Source organism: Eleginops maclovinus, chromosome 4 (assembly GCF_036324505.1).
Source record: "Eleginops maclovinus isolate JMC-PN-2008 ecotype Puerto Natales chromosome 4, JC_Emac_rtc_rv5, whole genome shotgun sequence".
Taxonomy (NCBI): Eukaryota; Metazoa; Chordata; class Actinopteri; order Perciformes; family Eleginopidae; genus Eleginops; species Eleginops maclovinus.
Window position 1 is genome coordinate 11,107,144 of NC_086352.1, and position 21,818 is coordinate 11,128,961.

General features: G+C 37.7%; 1 protein-coding gene across 4 annotated transcripts; it reads right to left on the minus strand.

The window, feature by feature from the left end:
• Positions 1 to 629: 629 nt before the first annotated feature.
• Positions 630 to 13,866, minus strand: zgc:123258 (uncharacterized protein LOC641502 homolog). Of its 4 annotated transcripts, none has more exons than XM_063881626.1 (17): positions 13,631 to 13,866; positions 11,730 to 11,840; positions 11,396 to 11,578; positions 10,642 to 10,731; positions 10,366 to 10,499; positions 9,717 to 9,865; positions 9,523 to 9,619; positions 8,512 to 8,613; positions 7,698 to 7,779; positions 7,092 to 7,166; positions 6,597 to 6,653; positions 6,103 to 6,156; positions 4,680 to 4,779; positions 4,083 to 4,163; positions 3,405 to 3,565; positions 1,681 to 1,714; positions 630 to 1,100 (listed from the first exon to the last, which is right to left on the minus strand). In XM_063881626.1, exons 1-17 carry the CDS (start codon positions 13,682 to 13,684, stop codon positions 1,060 to 1,062), a joined length of 1,605 nt encoding a protein of 534 aa, XP_063737696.1. In that variant the 5' UTR covers positions 13,685 to 13,866; the 3' UTR covers positions 630 to 1,059. The 4 variants fall into 4 exon arrangements, with proteins under 4 accessions (XP_063737696.1, XP_063737697.1, XP_063737699.1 ...); XM_063881627.1 differs by having other exon boundaries at positions 3,392 to 3,565; XM_063881629.1 differs by lacking the exon at positions 6,103 to 6,156.
• Between the last annotated feature and the right edge of the window lie 7,952 nt (positions 13,867 to 21,818).

Below are 21,818 nucleotides of genomic sequence, written 5' to 3' on the forward strand. Positions count from 1 at the left end.
TGGCTTTTAGCTTCCCTATAAAGCATTAATACATTATTTATGAACCATTAATAAAGCCACACTGAGGGTGCATTAATAGGAAGTGGCTCACTTTATTGTTATTGTACAATAAGATGTGTTGAGCCTAAATTTTAGTCTTTCTCTCATCATTCTTAAGTAAAACAAAGATGCACTGAGGCTATAACATGTGTGCCTTTTGATAAAAAACGCCATAAGATTGAAAAATAAAACATCCTTTAAATGCTTAATTTAGAGTTCACAGCTGGCAAAGTATCAGCTGGTTTATGCCTTCCACCATGTCATCACAAAAATGTCCCAGTCTGGGATTAATAAAGCAATTCTTATCTTATCCCATCTTTATTGCAGAATTCAATTGAAGAGGTTATTGATTAATGTTTGGCACTTTCTTTGCCCCTGGCGTTCTCACAAAACATAAAAGCCCCATTAAAAAATGATTCTCAATTCAGAATCAGATTACTTTTCTTCGTCCCACAGAGGGGAAATTTGCATTTCTTCCCCAACAGAACAGTAGGTCACTGTTTGTTTGCGGTTTATTTACAGGAAGGTCTTTTTTCTTGGAGTATCTGTATTACAGTTTAAAAGAGTAATCAAATACACATACAAGGAGATTAAATATAAGGTCATTTAATATAAGGCAATGAAATAAATCACATCATACAAACAGGTTACACATGAACCCCAAAACAGTTATCAAAAAAGCACATATTGGAGCTAAGTAATTTCAAACCCACCCTACCCCTTATGAACCAACCTCCAAGCTGAATATTATAAAGTGCATTCTCATTTTGTTCTATTCAATCATCACCAAGGCAAAGTCGAAGACGTTTTCTGAACGTGAGCCTAACAGACCTTTCAGGCACTAAACAAGCCTACACAATATTTATTAGCGTTACAACAAATCTAAGGAGTCCAATGAACCCATATTGAAAGAATCCGTTTACATGGGTTTCCCCTGCTTTGCAAATTGAATATTAAAATGTAAAAAAAGAAGAAAAAGAAATGGCCTTCAGCAGTAGGGTCCATCATCAAAACTGTAAATCAGCATCTTTCTCCTTCTATGCCGCAGTCAGTTCTTCCCTCTGAAGAAAAGAGAAAAGGAAATGTGAATACATTTCAATGCAATGTTTTGGATCACAAAAGGGTTTTGTAAAGGTTAAAGCGTACTGCACAAATAACAGCAGGCGAGCGGTACTTTCAAAAATGGCAGAGATAACACATTTGAATAAATGCATTCGACAACATGCAGAGGGTGACCAGAGCATGTTGGTAGCTGCATGAATGATGGAGTGGTGCAAGTAATAATTCCTGGTAGGTGGAAAAGATGCATGAATTTATAAAAAGAAAGGCAAAACAACTTTGCAGAAATAAAAAAGCTTAATGGTATTCCAGGGCCATGAGAAGTTCTTCAGACATATCAGAATATTTTCAATCAACTACAGACACCTAGTGGTCAATAATTGTAAAACACTCTACTGTTCTTTGTGTTTTAATAAAGATATAACATTGGTTTGGTTGTACATTGACCCTGGAATTCAGGGGTTCAAATGTCAAAAGAAAAAGGACCAAAAGAAGCCGATAAGAAAAGATAAGGCAACCGCAGTAAGCAAAACTATAAAAGGCAGGAGAGATGCAGGGGAAAGGTCTCGGTTAGAATCACACCTGGCAGTAAAGGCTCCCTGGATGAGTCCAAGACCTGGTGGAGATGAAGCCACGTCACAATTATATATCTCTTTCCTTTATTCATCATCCTCCCACTTACAAGGACATGTATTTGAACACAAACATACACATCCATGCAACCTTCTCCCAGATTTGTCTTTTAATTTAGGACCTCAGGGTACAAGATGCGAGTCAATGGATTTATGCGTATTTACTTCCAGACAGCCTTTGTTTCTGGGACATTTCAAGTCACGCTAAGTTATTTTACAAGCAATAACTGCTCAATCAAGGACAGAACGGCAAAAATGTTAAGTATGGTTTGCGAAACATACATTTGTGGAAGATAGGGTGTCAAATATATGAATATAAAACAGCTTAAAGACTCCAGGGTTTATCAGCTCAACAGTTATATAGAGTAGAATGTATTGGGAGGTGAATTCATCATCCTAGCTGTTGTAATACGCCTATGATCGAACAACAATTCAGTTTAAAGTCGACTCAAAAAGAGTGTTATGTCTATTTAAAGAAACTATAACTGCTTTCTGCTCTTTATTGTGGCACACTTTCCCTTAAAATTAAGTCTGCTATTATGTGGAAAATAAGTTTTTGACACGGCATAATACATTCTTTCTTTTCAATTTTTTAAAACATCATGAACATAGAATGTTCTGCTGTATTTTTAGGGACAATGCCTACATTATGTCACATAGTGCCACTGCAGGTTATTCTGGATCGATTCCTAAGTGACTCACTGGACTTGTTGGTAGCAGCCTACGACGGGCCCCTATCGCAAATGCGACTTCATACACACATATAATTACACATATAAGCCAAGAAATAATTATATACCAAACTTTAAATGTCACAATATCCTAGAGTAGGGTCGGTCAATACACTTCAAGTGGTTGACTCACAGCGATTTCTAAAGCCTGAATTAAGTGCAGTGACAGCAGAGCGATACTGAAGTAGTTACTCAGGACCTTGGGCTGCGGAGAGCTGATAGATGTCATACATATCCTAAAGCCTCGTGATCAATATTACACTTCACATTAGAAACTGCAGATTCTATTCCACTTTTTCTAAACATTAAAGATATCTCTCTTTCGGCTGTAGATCATTCATTAAAAAAAAAGCGTCTAAGATTCAAACTTAGTTCACATCATTTTCATCATCAGGACATGAAGCAGGAAAGTAAAAGGGAAAACTGCCTGCAGTCATTTCCCTTGATGCAGCTCTTACTTTCCCTTTACAAAGCCTCAGCTGGTCTGGTGAGACTGGCCTCCTCTCAGTTTACCCTGCATGACAACACAGTTGCTTGGCTAACTGGAAGTAACACAGGTTATGTAACTGGCATTGTAAGGGTGGATTTGACTGTTTTCTATAAAACAATACAATATAAAATAAACCAAGAAAAACCAGCCCTGCAGGAAGGCAGCTAAGAACTGAAGCAGCAAACTCTCCGGGCGGGGCTAGGGAACAGGTAAGATGCTTTTATTTATTTTGTTGTGCAGCTCAGCTCTATAGTGCATGAGTTAGTATTAGCAAATATATATAACATCCTCCTAGAGACTAGCAGTAGGAGAGTCTTTGCAACAGCCTTGCTGTGTACTTAACGTTGAGGGAAGTTCTTCAGAAATGCAGTGAAACCCGTTTGAACACAGGAAGTACCAACACGAAGCTCCGCTCGTGTGCCAAAACTGTGAAGAGCCACCTTGAGATCTCACCTCATAGGTGGTTCCTGCCCAAAACTGCCTCATCTCTCCCCGGCATGCAGCCACCACCGCGCAGGTTATCAGGGTGAAGGGCACCAGGTAGAGTAAGGCGGGCTGTCCCATCCCCGACAGCAGCATCACTGCAAAGGTCAGGATCATTCCCAGCAGATAGGCTACAAGAATCAGAAACAGATGACAAAGAAAGGAAAGGTTAACCGGAAACTTGCAGAGTCCTTGCAGAGGCCAAAAACACTAGTCAAAAATCACACATATGTCAGATTTTGAATCCAGTGCAAAGTGTATGAATTAACTGCTTAAAATGGGAGAAATAAATACCTAGTGGTCAGAAATGTCAGCATTTCATAGAGCAAAAGCATTGAAAACACTAAGAAGATGATGATCGCATTTATAATACCATAAATCTTTCCACACAGATGAAAAAGCAAGTGTTATGAAAGGTTCTGTTGAAAAGTGTGTGCAGTGGAGCGACAAAAAGCAGTACAGCTAAAATGGATATAGGTAGTATAGTCTGATGGTGACATACTGCTCACTTTATCAGCAATACTGTAAACCCTGCATGTATTATGGGCTGTAATCCAACAGCATTTAATGTATTAGATGCATAATCAACTTGTACATATTTAAATGATTTTGAAGTTGCAGCCCATGAATTATAGATGAGCAGTGTACCGATGCAGCAGCTGACGAAGTACACCTTCCTGCTGCTGTTGATCCAGACATCAAATCTGCTGCAGTAGGCCACCAGGAGACCTATTGGACCAATCAGGAAGCAGAGGTTGAGTGATGCGTCACACTAAAAAATTCTTGCCATTATATTTTTATTTCCTAGCACAAAATCCCTGCTGCAGTTTGTTGGAGATAGCAGGTCTATTGATACCTTTAAAGCAAAAATAAAGCAACACAGAAGACATTTTAAAATAGAAGTCACTTCAAAAGCACACTTCATTCAACCAGAATTCCTCACTATATTCATATTTCAAACTAAATATAAACAGAACTTTGCATTACTGCCTTTATTGGACAGACTCTCTCTTTGGATCTTGTGTTTATGGAATAAATACATATACACAGGTATCAATGAGACACTATTTTGTTTGCATCCACCACTTCCAAAAGTGTTAATATAATATAATAATAACTCCACAATCATGAAGAACATATGATCAACTCAATAAATAAAGCTTTATATTTCTCTCTAAGCCTGAACCACTAGCCACAGCTGTATAAGGTACACCTTAAACACTGATGATGACACTTTAACCCGACCTGGAACAATGATGTCTCCGTAACCCAGGATGGAGAACTGCATCACACACAGGTTCTGTGCCCAGGCTGAGAACCGTGGGACGCGCATCACCACCGGCAGCTGAGAAGGGAAAACCATTTTTATGTTAAAATTGACAAAAAGTGACCGTAGAATTATTGTGTTGCATGCATGCAAATACACTGAGCGGTGCATTGTGTTTTACTGACTCAACCCACTTCTTCCCTCTACATATATAACTCAAAGCTGACATTTTGGAGTACAGTATATTGCTTTAATATTTTCTAAATCCTATCCGTTTGCCATCTCAGGTACACCTGGGCTATCCCAATTTGACTAAATATGTTTGGAATATAGTGCTGCTCACATAATGAAACACCAAGAGATTTCAGGTAAGTTAACAATGCTTGAATTGTCTCCTGTCAGTCAACAACATACTATCTAAAAGGTTCACAGAAATACCCTACTGAAAACTATTTTGCTCTGTGCAAACAGATGTTTACTTCTGGAGTAAGAATTTCCCAGAGGAAACCTAGAATCCACAATCATAATCTCTTTTGCACGAGGAATCCTGGGAGAAAAATGGCTGCAGTTTTCCAGCAATGGCTTAAAACTCCTTGAACTGAAACCTCCTGGTACCTCTAACTGGAGAAAACCCCTTAAATGATTCATGCTAAATCAGTGTTTTTCCCAAATGGAATATAAATGAAGACTCGTTTCTTTTAACCAACAACAAATTAGAACCCCCCTGGAGGCGCCAACTAAAATATATATAAAAAGCGGCTAATAAACTGATTATGCTTGAGCAGTGTGGAGAATACGAGTGATTTATCAGCACACACCACCTGACGTTCATGTGAGTCATCTGACCCTGTTTTGAAAAGGACGCTGGTAATAGCCAAAGATTGTTTATAATTCAAATCATATAAGGGCTGGGTGGGCAGCAGTAAGGGAGGAAATGTAATGCAGTGTTATGTGCTAAAATGCTGAAAATGCATATTTAACTTTTTAACACCTCACTTGACCAACTTGTTTGCTTTCACAGAAGCAGGACTATTTAGACTTTAATAAAATCAGATGATTAAAACATTTAGTAAAGGGTTTTATAAGAGGTTTCTTGTCCGCTGCTTGGAAAGTTATTATGCTTGATGAACAAACTGAGATCTTATTTGTTGTTCAAAAAAAGGCAATCAAATCTCATTATTCCTATTCATTTCTTCAAATGTTTTTAATTGCAAGATTGTGATTAGGGCGTGCAAAATATTGTCGGTGCACATATTGCTTTAGCACATCCTTAAATATATATGTTTATTCTTAATTTGAAATTCTATTTAATACTACACTTCTACATCCCCAATCCCTTCCCACCCACCTCAGGTCGTGGCTTTAAGAAAAGAAGTGGGTGGTGAACAAACCAAGCCTTACTTTCTCTGAGGGAGCCTGGGGTTCAGCGGGGACCTCCACCATGTTACCTTGCGCCTACGACAGAGCCCACCCAACCCCAACACACAGTTAGTCAGTCTATCTGTGGGGCTCTCAGGGCGAGCAACAAGCAGAGCAAAGCACCAAGGATGTAGGAATGCAGTACAGAGGGAAGGGGAGTTCCACCAAACGTAGCCCTGAGCTTGCTGTCCAGGACTCAAACTAATGCACTCTATAAACTTGAAAACAAATGTGCTGTACTCATTTATGAACAGAACAACGTTTTAGTCTTCAGTCGCCAAATAAAGTAAACTATCTTTGCTATAGGCACTCAAAAACCATCAGTAATGTTCCTCAGCTCTAATGCATTCATATATTTCTGTCATGATTCTAGATATTTACAACAACACAAAAACAGCTGTGCATTCATTTCAGCCTAAAAAAGGGACACTTTGGTGGAGTTCTCCTTCGAGGTAGGAAACGAAGCACAGGCTCACCTTCTCTCCTGAAGCATCCGGGCCCAGAGCAACCTGCACCATGATGCTCACTCCATTCTGTTGATAGAAAGAGATGCCACACATTCATTTAGTGTTACTATTAAGCATAAATAAACACCTGTCAGGGGCGTTTCATTGGATATTAATAGGCGACATAAAGGTTTCAAAGGTGCGCCATCATATGTAAATGATTGCTGTACGTCGTGACATAAATCACAATGTTTCTGTTTTGTTTGCTAGCCTTTGACATGAATGCCATGATTAGTTTTATAAATGAGGCCCAAGAGCTGCTTAAACATCTCCTATTCAATCATACTAACCATTTTTATTTATGTAGTCGATTCCGATTGCAAAGCATCAACGTTTCAATAAAAATGTGTATTTGTGCATCAGTGAAGTATGTTTACCGGATGCCAACGCTAAGATGTAACGTGAAAACCAGTAGCAGTTGTTGTGTAGGCTGAGGGAAAACACCAAACAAAAAGACGCTCGTACCTTTGTGAAGAAAGGAGTGATGAAAACGAAGAAGACATCATACAAAAGCAGGAGGCTCAGCAGAATCACACAGATCTGCGCCATGATGGGAAACAAAATGCAGATTAATCCAGACTTGATAAAACTCTGAACAAAAGGATGTCAAACTGGTTTTGTTTAGGATTGCAAGTGACGGTAAATCTACAGAAGTCTGTCATATTGATGCAAAGAGAAGATTATCTTAAACATATTAACTGCAGAGGATGATAAACACAAATATTTAGTTTAATTAACACAACAATGAGGGTAAGATAATAGTAATAAATTGTATTTCTATAGGGACAAAATTCATTTAAAGAAATCAAACTAGGGAGATGAGTTTAAACAACGATAAACGAACAAACGTTAAGAGCATAAAAGGTTAAAATGTAAAATAAAGGACAGTCAGTGAAATGCGGTGAGGAACAGGTGAGTCTTCGGGCTTTTTCTTAAAACCCCAGAGGGATGCAGAGGTCCTTAAGTCTTCGGGGAGCTGATTCCACAGAAGTAAGAGTACTCAATAGGTTTAAAAAAAAGAGCCCTAGAATAAAATCAAATGATGAAAGGACAGGGGCTGGTGAGAGGTACCTTGAAGTTGGACAGTGAAATGGTCTTCATGAAGTTGAGGCAGAAAGCAATGCCAAGGAGGTCCTGCAAGATCCAGATCCATCTACCAAGAGACAGAAAGGGTTTGAGCTTTTGTGACCTTGCATTTTTAAAGATACAGCACAAAAAAGGGAATGCATCAAGTAACATACCAAAAAGATTTCTGCTCCAAAAAAGCCAATGATTCAAAACACATCTTCAGCCTAATGTTGGATAAGAGACTTAAGCTTCCTCTCTGCTGTTGACTTTCACATTCAAACCCCTCAGCCTAAGCTGTCTGAACAAGATCATAAAAGTAACACAAATGTTAGGCTGGAAATGTTATCTGCTATTCTTGGAACACTGACCCACCTCCAAATATAATGAGCTGCAATTACCCCACTAAATGACCACATTGAACCACTTCAACAGTGAGAGTGACATTATTATCATTGAAGCCAATAAATGTATCATTTTGAAAAGAATGACAGAAACTAAAGTCATAATTCATGTCTCTTAGAACATACATTTACTCTGTATCCTCAAATGTTTATGAAGATTTACAATAAAACATATTTTGATGCTTTCCATGTCAACATGCTACCATTAATAATGTTCTTCATACCACAGTGACGTTAACAAATGACCTTGACTTGGTTGATGCAATGTTAAAAGCGAGTGTAAAGTTACACCTTGTGGGGAGTTTACCAGACTATTTTAAATCAACAAGCATTTCCTGCTTCACCACCCAAACTGCTGCGGTGAAGGTGAAACTGACAGAAACATTTTTATGGGTGCATGTTTTGTGTCACAGTACCTGTCCTCATTCCTGTACACCCCCCAGACCACAGCGATGCTAATGCACACAGCAGCCAGTATCATGGACCTCACTGAGAAGTTGTGATTTCGGATGGAGAAGCTAGAAAAAGACACAGAGAGTTCCCATAAACAGACTTTCAGCAGGTGAGGCTCCTCTGCAATAGATGAGAGTAACATTCCCGTCACTTCCTGGGGAAATTACGGTACCGCCCACTTTCAGGGAAGAAATAACGCATCAGAATGAAGCGGAAAATAATAGTTTCATCAGGTCTTAAAAGCTGCCGAGTCATATATTGCACCTCAAACAACAAATAAATCATTACATACGGTTTCTTTACTTCCTCTACAGAAAAAAAGACAGTAAAAGAAACTAATTCAGAAATCACAGTTTCAGTGTTAGCCTGCTGCCTGATACTAATCTGACCGGACATCATTTCCCTATTGATTTAAATTAAACTATAAATCGACGCAGATCTCCATTGAAATGTTTTAATAGTTTGCCTGTCTGACCATCATAATTGGGCTTCTTGTAGATATAAAAAAGCGAGGTTATCAGAATTTTTTGATCCAGAAAATCCATCCAGAATCTGTACTGACTGCCATTCAAATGAAAGCAAATGTTTTCCCCCCAAAGGTGGGCGGGACCGAATTTCATAAGGAAGTGAAGTAGGTGTTACTCTCAGTTATGTTGTGCTTCAGAGACAAGTTAAAACACACACACACACACACACACACACACACACACACACACACACACACACACACACACACACACACACACACACACACACACACACACACACACACACACACACACACACACACACACACACACACACACACACACACACACACACACACACACACACACACACACACACACACACACACACACACACACACACACACACACAAACACAGTCGCCAAAATGTCTTCCACATCTCTGCCAATCATCTTGTTGTTTTTGCTTTTTTTCTGCCTGTACATTTTAAAGAGTGACGATCATACCTCCCAGTGGGACAACCAATTAAATCCAACACTGCATCGAAACAGCTGAAGAGTGCAGAGGCAGACGCCAGGCAGAAAATGACGATGATGACATAAACTGGGGAAAAAGAAACACAGTTCACATCACTTAGACTCCAGATATTATAACTCCCTCAGAGCACAAAAAATATGTTCTTTCCCCCGCTACCACTCACCCAGCACACTGTAGAAGAAGTACATGAGCACCAGCATCCCACACATCAAGGCAACAAAGAAGACCACTTTGAGAGGAGAGTAGAGAAAAAGCTCTCCGCTGTCTGCTTTGCTCTCTCCCCCTCCCCCTGACACACCGTTCAATCGGTCTCTGCCACAAACAGGAAAAAAAAAATGTGCTTAAAAATACACAGGGGGTCGAACATACAAGAGTCAGCCATCAGATATAATAGCTTTACTTTAGGGAAGCATTTATGGACCCCTGCTGCATCTCACTGCGTTTGAAGTGATTTGTCTGCTTTCTCTGCAGCTCTCTTTCCTTTCCTGCTACAGGTGGTTTAATATACTGCTGTAAGTGTATTCTTATGCCTTGTTTTGCACCTTACAACACCATACACTCACACATCCATCACTCATGTACATCGACACTACTGATTATACTGACATCCACACCCCATTTCTTAATAATCCTTAATTGGCACTGTAAATTTACATAATTGAGTTGAATAAAATAGATTTGTGTGAGCTGTTTGGCCTAAGAGCAGTCGAATAACACCACATAGTCACAATGTAGCAACTATTTATCCTCCAAAACGTGTTCTACTTTGATTTAATAAAACATTTTCAGATACTGCTCTGTATCTGTCTCACCTCTCACATGTCCCACTCCAGTATCCACCCAAGGTGATCGTGAAGATGGCAATGAGTAGCATGACCGCAATGCTTGCATCGATCTTTGAGTAAGGAGGAGCATAAAGCTTCGCCTGCATCCCATCACCAAACACCTGAAAAACACCAAATCAAAGATTAAACGTTTAAAAGGGAAACTTTGCATCCAATTCGACCTTCTTTATCAACTCACCCCTTTATAAAAGAAGTGGTAACAAGACCAGATTCAATGGCAGCGGAAAATAAAGGCTTTCTCACCTGCTGTGCTTCGAGGAAGTCCCTGTACCTCATGAGAGCCAGAGGAATATGGACCTTTGCATACTGAGAGTCATTGGCTGATGGAGTGATCTGTAGAGGGAGAAATATTACCATTAACAAAATAAAGGCACTTGGTAGAATTTCTTATTCTGCCTTTGGCTGCCATTGTGTTGTCTACATGAATGTAATAGCTGACAGTAGATCAATTGTGATGATAGAGCTGCAATCTACATTTTGATGCAAAAATGGCAATATGCTGTTTTCCTTTTCTTTTCTCTGCTTTATATATTTTAAATACATATATTTAGGTTTTGGACTGACAACCCAAGACTCAGATACATCTCCTTGGGTTTTAAAAAAATAAATAGGAAGGACATAATTGTTTAGACCAAACATTAAGCTATAAAAAAGTCTGCAGATAATACATTTTAAAATAACTGTTTCTTGCAGCCATACATGAGGACCGGGAACATAGATCATATGTGTTTTAAATGTTAGAAAATTCTCACTTGACACCTCAAAGGTAAACATTGTCACATGCCTGGGCCCCTGTAGCATGCACACCTCTGTATCTCTGAATGAGCTGAGGGCTTTTTCTTCAGTTAAGATGGAAATCCCCACATTCATTCCATTGGTGTATCATTTCCTTCTTTTTGAGTATCAGTTCCGCATACATCTTACATGTTACATTAATATTTTAATCACATATGGACAAAAAAATAAATACAGACTGGTGTATCTCTTATTGACCTACCAATGGTTTGTTGCTGGCAATGAGTAAAGCTGTGACGTTGAGGCTCTGAGCAACCAGAGCTTTCTGGCTGAAGACACAGTCTCCCCTCATGACCACCACTGCTTTGCCATTTACCAAATCTGGATTGACCCCAGAGGTGTTACACAGTAGGGTGGAGGTTAAATTCACCAGTGGATACAGCAACTGGCAAGTGAAGACAAAAAGTGATTTACAATTGGGAAAATGTCCCATTTTAACTTTGGGAAATCCATGCAATTATGTATGTTACTGTAAAGACAATACAGTTATTTCCTTTAAGGTTAAAATGTTAAATATAACATTTTTGTAAACTTACAGCAGCATCCAGGGTTTGTGACAGGGGCGTCCAGGAGTGATTGTGGACAATGCAGTAATCTTTCTCTGTATTCCCATCTGAAATGTGCAAGATGGCCTCTTGGCAGTTTATCTGTTGGGCAAGAAACGTCATATTGCTAAGTCAAATGTAAAAAGAAAATCTCTTAAAACAAACCCAGCCAACAATATTCTGTTGGTTGAATTGCTCACTTGTTATTTCTCAAGGCTGCACAGTGTGATAATGTTTCATGAATATATATTTCTCATATTAAGGGCACTGGTCCAGATTAAAACCCAGCTAAATAATCCATTAATAAATTATAGCTTCTGTTTTCATGCAATAATTTGCCACAACGTCGAGTGCACAGTGGTTTTGGTGTAGATCCGGAAATTAGGGATCAATTTTGGAATCAGGAATTGTTTTGAATTGAAAAGCAATCCCAGGAATAAAAATTGAAACAAATCATAAGATAACATACATGTAGTAACAGACACTTCGGTAAACTCAGTCACCTTTATTTCTAACTTTCTCTTTTTCTCTGTAATAGTTTTGATTGTGTTTTTCTATATAGGCTTTGTTCATCAATACGAACACACTAAAAGATCCTTAATTTAGCCACCAGCTCATTGGTATTCCTACCCCTAACCTAACTGACTGTGTTACCTCAACCCTAATCCATAAAGCATTCACAATCATGCATGACCCGGATCATCCAATCTTGCAGCACTTTACAAGCTTCTTGTAGGTACAAACACTCCCATGTGCGGAAAGAGAAGTTTAAGCAGCAGCTTTTCTGTCCTTAATGCTTGGAAGATATGAAAAATGTACCTCTTAAATGACATGGTATAAAGTATATAGTGAATGAAGTGTTAACACATAGCTTTGTTTATTTGGAAATTATGAGTGTCTTAGCTTTGTTTGCAACTACTGGGTTGTTGTTGTTCTTCCTTAATGACATAAATATACTACCTACCTGCCTACCTACCTCTATTCCAAATGGTAAACAGAGTTATTATAAAAGCATTGACACAAGCACACAGAACAAAAACTGTAACTATAGCCTAACTGTGATCATCAAATGTCTGAGGGATCAATGAACATATCCCCATTCCTGAAAAATGAAATAACTCTAAACAACAACTCACTGCTTCATAGTTTGTTTAGTTTCTCCCTTTCTATAATCATGAACAATTTGCACATATACCAATTGTAGCACTACCTCACAGGATATATTTTACTGAATTAAAAGCTACTGAGCACAATTGTTTAATGTAATGTGTTTGTTGTCCCTTTATTCAATTGGTAAATTAAAGAATATTCAAATGTATTTTGTATATGTTATAGTGTGTATTCAATACTCGTCTGAATATATGTCTAATCTACTGTGAATGGTTATATTATTAAGAATTCTTGCACAGCAACTGTCAAAACACGCTGCTGTGACAAAACAACTTCCCAACTTGGGATAAATAAACTATATATCTATCTATCATTCCTTAATTAAATAGCCTTGTTTGTGACCTGACAGTGTCTTTTAAAGACCCTCCGCAAAGCCCTCAGTTATGTTTTAATTAGCTACATAATATTTTAACAGTCAACATGTTACATTAGTGCAGCTCAAAAACTGTTATGGTGTTCTAGCTTGGACTACACTAGCTGAGGCTAACTGAGCTAACGCTAGCTCGTCGAAAGCAGTCAGTTTCCCCTTTTGTTCCCCCGGACATCACGGTAACATGGTAATAAAATGTATTGACTACGTATTGACAATACAATTTAACATTAAACATGTTTTTAAAAGTCCCTGCTTTGGTGTTTTTCGGTGATTAGTCCTGCTATCAGGCCTGTCAGTTAGTTAGCTTAAGCGCTGTTTCTGTCCTTTTATTAAAATCCACTCACTTTACCTGCGATGCCAAGAAGATGACTGAGAAAAGGACGATTTTGACAGCTCTTTCCATGTTGGTAACATTCGTTTAGTTACGGGTTCCGGTAACATCCACATTAATTGTCTTCTATTCGGCACTGACACTGTTTTTTATCCGCTAAATTACTCGTATCTTCATTGCGTTTTGTTAAGCTTTGTCTGCCAGGCACTTCCTGAATTGTCTTGTGACACATGACCATAGATACAGGGTGACACGCCGACCCACTGGTTTCTGTTTCACCTCACAGCGTCGTAATGAAATATAGCATTTAAAATATAATACCTGCATTCATTATAAAACGTGTCAAGTATCAGGAGATTGTACTGAAAGTGAGTAAACATAGGCCTACGGATTGAGCAGTGACATGTTTTTCTTTTAGGGTCAGCGGTGTCAATAATTAAGTACATTATATGTGAGGGACTTACAGTATGCTTGAGTATTTCAATGTTCTGCTACTTTGTACTTCTCTACTACAATTCAGGGGTAAATAATGTACTTTTACTCCTCTAAATACCGTCGGTTACTTCGCAGATTTGGAGTTATATAATCAACACTTAAATACGACTGTAATTACACTTGGAGTAAAATGCACAAGCTACCTTTTGACCTACATGTATTTATTTAGCATTTTTACGTCTGATAATGTTGTGAACATTTTAACAGCTTTATGTTGGCAGTCGTGGACCGTCACTATATAATTACTAGCCTACTGTAGCCTACTGTAGGTAACTTGTGTACAACTGACTTGTCACATTACTCCACTACAATTCAGAGAATATTGAATTTATTGTCCATGAGACATAAAAAGTGATTGTATAAACCTACGGTTAAGATAACAGTACATTAAAGCATAAACCATTAGCCATGGCCTATCAATTAAAAAAGAAAGAAGACAAACATCTTCAGTAAATTACACATAATAATGATTCTGAAATGTTTTATTCTACTATATTAATACAGACAAATTATGAATATGAAAAAACAAACAAAATTAGTATAAGCTGGAGGGCAGAAAACATAGCTTATACGGAAAGCAGTTAATCATCCAGTTGCAGGATAAAAAACATTAAACATTGAATACAGAAATAATGTAAGGAATAATCCCCAGTGGTCAGACTCTACAGCTCACCACAGGTCACCCTTGACTTGATCTTAATCAAAGGTGACCTGTGGTGAAATGTAGAGCCTGACCACAGGGTATGTGTGCACATCACAAACATGGTCATTATGAAGTAAGTTATCGCAGCATGTTTTATAATGCAGCCATAAAGCTAGATTGTATTCATTCCATTTCCCCGGGTTATTGATAGACACCAGATCCTGGGAAGACAAAAGAAAGGACTGCACGACATAAAACAGCAGTCCGAGATGCTCACTGCATTTAGCGTCGTTAAACTTGAATATATTGTTAAATTGACTGTTATTTAACAATGACATGATCATTCATTCGTGAGTAATGTTGTACTTTAGTAGTGGCTTTATACCACTGATGCTCTTTGCCCTAAATGGTATGCTATCTATACATAGTAATGGCATACATTTTTAGGTTTGCTACCAACTAAAAGTGACTTGTGCTAAAAAAAAAAAAACCATAGAGTAAAGGAACTTCAAAGTCGTTCCACAAACCCATAATCAATTAAAGAAAGTGCATGGGCTGACTAATATTTTGTTTCCAATGTGGGTGTTCACTTGCTGACATTATTTCTCTAGTATACAAATCATTTTCCAGAAGAATGTTCCCTAAGAATTGTGAGCCATTTCTATTTGTGTCTGCAAGGAGTGTGAATGTTGTTATATGAATCACTTATGCCATACTTCCTGCAGTGTTGTCACAGCTTATGATCTCTAACTGAATACTATTCTGCCCTTTGTCCTGTTATCTCCGCTCAGCCCTTACTAATGCATGATGCATGCAAGTCACCCATTCAGTTTGATGTGACCGAGAATGAAGGCAAGGTCATCCTTTTAACGGTGATCCTTTTGGCATCCAGTGTACTCCTTAGCCTCAATTAGCTAATAGACATCCTTGCGCGCTCATCCGAGGTGTAATCAGATGCTGAACCTGATGTCAGTTTCACAAAAAAGCTGAAACACTAACAGTTTTCCAACACAGATGGACAATGAGCTCAATAATTGAATTATTAGTCAGAGCTAAAAGATTATGTTAGAGGAGATCATTTAGCTCAGGATATATATTAAATGTATTCAATGTAGATTTCCTATATTTACATTTCCTCTTAAACATATAAGATTATCCTTTTTCTAATTCTCCCATATCTTCGCATCTATATTTTTAAAGAACAATATGTCATCTGCAATGGAATAATCTGATTTTCACAACTGTCACTGCATGGCATAGAAGCTCAGAGTAGCCATATGTTTCCTGGCTCATCCCTGAAGCTTGGCCGCAAAAGAGTTGAGATGAACACAGCAGCTGCCTCGCCTCATGTGACCTTGAACCACATGTCCCACCGCCTTTTTGAAATCTGGCGTCTTTAAAGCTGTCAAGGCACACTAACGGCATTGTAACTGCAACTTTAAATGACGGACATGTTGCTTTCAATGCATTTTAAGTATAGCATACTTCAGATTTAAGCAGTCACAACAACATTATCTTTTATTTAGGAATAGATATTTTGCTGGAATCTTTTATAGGAAAAGTCAGATCTAAATTAACCATGCATTTCATGTTGTCTATTTGCAAAGAAGTCTATTTATATACAAATCTGTGTTTTACAAATGATGGGGCTCACTTGCCCAACAGCAGTTTCTATTTTATAGATTGCTAAACCAACCAAAAGTAAAGGAATCTGAAAACATGCATCCTCATCCAGGACACAGTGTGTAACACTATCTTAAATATAATATTGTAAGGTTGAATTCCTCTCCTTGCAAGTATACTGTATGTAAACTTGATTGATCACAGCCACAATAAATTATACATACAAAATATCACCAAATGAATGCAGATTGAATGGAGGTGGTTGAAGTAACAGGGCTGACTGTGCGCAGCAGGGAGTTACACTGCACTTAAAGCTGTCATTCACTGATTGGGAAATTAGTCCAATCAAACTGTTCCATGCTATGTAGGGGGGGCTCTTTGTCCATCCACGTTTACATAAATGTATACCGTATATTGCAAAGTGCATACAATCATTCTTTCATTCTTGATGAGGACATTCTGTATTTCTGTTGAAGCTCTCCAAATGTTTGTTCAGTGACGATGATTCATGATTCAAAATACTTGAGGAGCCTGCTTTGGGTTTGTTAATCCATTACAGTATGTCAGGTGAACAAACAATTAATTTTACAAATCCATAACATTATTCATAATGTATAAGAAAATCTATTTTTTCACACTGTAATTATGACAATTTTGAGGTACTTGTACCATTTCCTGGTACTTTTTAATAATACATTTACATTACATTTTATGTTATAACTTAACACTCTTTGAAGATTCAGATGTATAATACAGTATATACTCAACAAATATTGCATTGTGTATTATAATACGTATAAATATGCTGTATTGATCCCTTGGTAAAAGTCACAGGCTACTGTCATTATTAAAAATGATCAAAAGCAATAACATAATTTTCTTTTCTTCTCTGGTATAGGAGTTCGGAAGAATGAGTACTTTACATTTTCATGCTACTTTTTATTTAGGTGGATTTTCTGCTTCTATTTGCTATGGAGGTGAATGTTTCAACTGCTTATCCATGACTTTTGGATACATGGTTTGTTAAGTCTTACTGTCCTTTTTACTGAAAATATTGATCCATTACTTTTATCTTATCATTTGGACTGTAAGCACTCATAGCTCTTTAAATCATTACCTTCCAGCAACCTGCTTCCACTCCTAGACCTACTCAAATCTGAAGTAGTAGTGATAATAGTTTTAATCAAATATTAATTTCTAGTTTTATTCAAATAACTTCTGCTTCTCCCCCTGGGGTTTAACTGCCCCTGGTTGGGAGATGTTAGATCTAAAAATCTAACATCTCTTGAGGCTGAGAGCTGTTTCCACTTTAGGCTGAACTGCCACAGCAGACACATAGACATGATAAATGACCAAAAAAAAACCAACTATTTAATTCAACTTGTTATCCTTTTATTTATTTATTTGAGCACCTGAAAATGTGCTTAATGATTCAAATGTTTTATTATTATTATTATTATTATTATTATTATTATTATTATTATTATTATTATTATTATTATTATTATTATTATTATTATTATTATTATTATTATTATTATGTGTCCTGGTTGGAAGATGTGGCCATCTTGAGTCACACATAAACTGAAAATGTAACATTTCCTTAATACCAAAACAAGTATAACTGTGCCTCTCATCACGATAGAATGAAATGGTGAATTAAGTTATTTCTGGATAATGACATATGAGCACAAGCTGCTCCTCTGAAGCGTTCAATAGCTATAAAAAGAAGTGGCAAGGAAGTCACAACGAATGAGATTGGCTGGACAGGAAAAGCGTCATAAAAAAACAGGGTCAAAACGCTGTGTGTACAAAATTGTGGTTGGACAGTTTTTTTGGAAATATAACGTAATACAGTGGTGTTAACATAACCATAGGGAAAAAAAGTACAAGAGTAACACACACAAGATTGACCATTCAACATCACATCATTGAATGCATATCTGCCTTTCTTCCATCTCACTTTACTTGATAAATAATTAAATGGCTCTTATAAAACACAAATGAGTATGAATTGAGTGTTTTGAGTTGTATTGTGTTACGCGGCTTCCCCTCAAGGAAATGTAATAAAGCCGGGAGATTAGTGTGACAAATAACCTGTTTTGGGTCAGCATGTTCCCTTCCTTCCCTGGCTGTGAGTTCACCTCCACACAACTGTCTTTTTTTCATTTTAAATCAGGCAAATGAATCCATCTCAGTCAATCAAAACAAATCATGCATGATGCACACAAGGACATCATGAAGGGGAATACACTGATACCAATTCCTTATGCTTGAGGAAATGTCAGTGTTTCTTGAATGGTGTTTTCTTTGCATCTCTAAATTTGTCCTATGCATATTTTTTTTCGTCCTATCAATCTAAGGGCACAGTACGCTTAGAATCAAACTGCTGTCCCTTTCCATCAGATTGATTGAATTATGTTGAGAGCTTCGTTTCAACTTACATCTCTAGACAGATTCCATATTTCCCTCCCGCAGGTATTATGCCAATTCAGGGTTTATTGCCTCTATATTCAGAAAAAAGTCAATATTGTATCGCACATTTCATAAGTAAAGTTAAGGGTTTAGAAAGATGATTGGATTTGAAAGGGAATATTGTGAAATATAAACAAAAAAAGATAAAAATGTATAAGACTATCAATTCATTTAGCCAACAAGGACTCACATCACAACTCTTCATCCTTAAAGATGCTCATTTTCAGGTTCATATTGGCATTCTATGCTTCTACGGCGACATGTTTACATGCTTTAATGTTGAAAAAGCTATTTTTTTTTCTCATACTGCCTGTGCTGCAGCACCTCTTTTCACCCTCTGTCTGAAACCACAGCCCAGTCTGCTCTGATTGGTTAGCTGGCCAGTTGTGTTTTGATTGATCCACCATTTAGAGTTGTCCCGCCCCTCAGCCCATCATGTACAATGTGTTGGAGTCCTATCAAATAGAAGCGCGAGTGTTACATGATGTCATTTTGTTACGGAAGAAAGCCAAGCAGGCCAATCGAGGCATTTCAGGCAGGGGGAGAAACTCCTCTGGAAGGATTTTTACCTTTGCAGAACATTTTCATGCACAACTACCTATATAACACACTGCGGGAACGGGAAAACCCCAAAAAGCGCCTCTTTAAGAAGTAAACTTGTCCACACGAGTATATGTTTGTAGCTTTACCATATTTTGTACTGAATTAGCAAGACTGTTAATTATTGAAAGAATATTTTCTACGTTTTTGAACTTCCAACATTTTCATTTCAAGGATAAAAAATGTTAGGACCTAGCTGACAACCAGGGAAAACATTCAATGTAAGTAACTCATGATGGCATTTTCACCCACAACCTTTAAATCCAGGGGAAAACCACCAGGCAGAGAAAACGTGACAGAACTGAGCTAAAAGCATAATCATAGTGTACATAGTGATAAATGAGATTATAAATAGAGTAGGAATGCATAAAGGTATATGTTTTGTTCCTAATCTACTTCATTGAAGTCCCTACAACAGCACATGAAATTACTATTTGAATCACTTTTGCAGGTTATCAAGCAGCGATAACGTCGCTATCATTTGTTTGCTTAAAGAAAATGTGATTCTTAACACAATGAGATCGGGGAGGGTCCGTCTGTGTCCCATGTCACTGATTACAAGTAGAATATTATATCATTGCTCTAATTAGGCACTTTAAAACGAATAAGGATGATCTGATTGTCGGCTTCATGTGCACTGAATTATAAAAAATAAGAGGCATGTGCTGTGTGAATGCAAACATCATGTGCATAAACGAGGCCTCAGGGAAAATAACAAATTACTCATCCAGATAAAATCCTATTGCCTATTATACTGATACTATTAGAAGACACTAATAATGTAGCATACTAAGAGTTCTGTTCAGTGTGGGTGTGTGTGTGTGTGTGTGTGTGTGTGTGTGTGTGTGTGTGTGTGTGTGTGTGTGTGTGTGTGTGTGTGTGTGTGTGTGTGTGTGTGTGTGTGTACGTGTGTTCATGCACACCTTTGGTGGAAGTAAATGTGATTCTGGAGAGAAACACAAATCTGATCACAAACTATCTTCCTTTCTACTGTCAACACACACACACACACACACACACACACACACACACACACACACACACACACACACACACACACACACACACACACACACACACACACACACACACTTGAAGTCTATGCTGGCTGCTTGTTGTATTAATATTATTTATTTCCAGAATTGGAGTTTTCAGTCATCTGTCACACAGTTATTTCCTCTACTTTCTCTTGTGTTTAGTGAATTATTATCTTATCCTATTTTTCTTTCTTTCCTTTGCTCTGTAACTATATCATTTGTTCAAATGCAAAACAATGATCCTACATGTAGATCCTTTTTTTTAAGTAGAGATTTTTGAGGGCATTTAGATCAAAAACAGTCATGCTGTTGTGTGCAAAGAGATTCTACATGTGCAATCAATCAACTTAACATACACTTGTAAGGAGAAAAAAATCACCCTTACAATATTAATTTTACAAAAGTGATCAAACCATCACACGGCACAAAAGACAGCTAATTTGTCACTCTTGTAGGGCCTTCACTGCCCACTTGCGTATAGAGAATAGAGAATAATTTAAGCACAATAATGGATCTTTAATTGTGTAGTTATGGCCTGATTGTGGGCTTCACTCTTTCTCTTTTGTGTTTCTACAGTTATAAACTGGAAAGGAGGGGAGGAAGAAAATGCTGTCAGAAGTTGGAGGACTTGCTTTAATTAATCTCCGTCTCTTCCTTTCTTTCCTTGTCCTGGGTTCAACTTTTAGTCAGACATTTCCGCTGGAGCAGAGTCGAATTCTTTGATGAGATTATATTGTATTGTCATTGAGCGTAAAGGTGCTGCAGAGTGCATGGATGAGCTCTGACGTCTTTGACAGGACATTTTTGTCTTTGGGACGGAGGTTTTAAATCCCAAGGTGTAGAGCAAATCGGGATAAAACAGCTTTGTTCCAGCAGCCATCACTCATATGAACAAGTCACAGCAATGTTGCACAGATACTAGAGCAATGTTCTATTTATTCATACTTATTCTATTGGTTTTAGTTTAGAGCCTGGAGTTTGTTGTTGTATAAAGTAACCTGACCTCACCTGAAATACATTTAATATCTGGGAAAACGTCAGATATGTTTTGCGCTTTAAGTTCCCAACTTCTTCAAATGTTTACCACTATGAATATAAACTCTAAAAAGTGATCTATAGCTGTGAATTAGTCCATTAGCCTTCATGTCTGCCCAATACTGACTCTGCAAAGAATCACCATTGAGGGGATCAGACTTTAGGATGGATTTCTTACGAATAAGGTAATTGATAACAATCTCCCTAATTGAATAGGATAGAAGGTCAAGTATTTGTAATTAGGTCAAATGAATGTATCCTATAAATGTCCATTGATAATTGCAAACTGTAAAGCTTA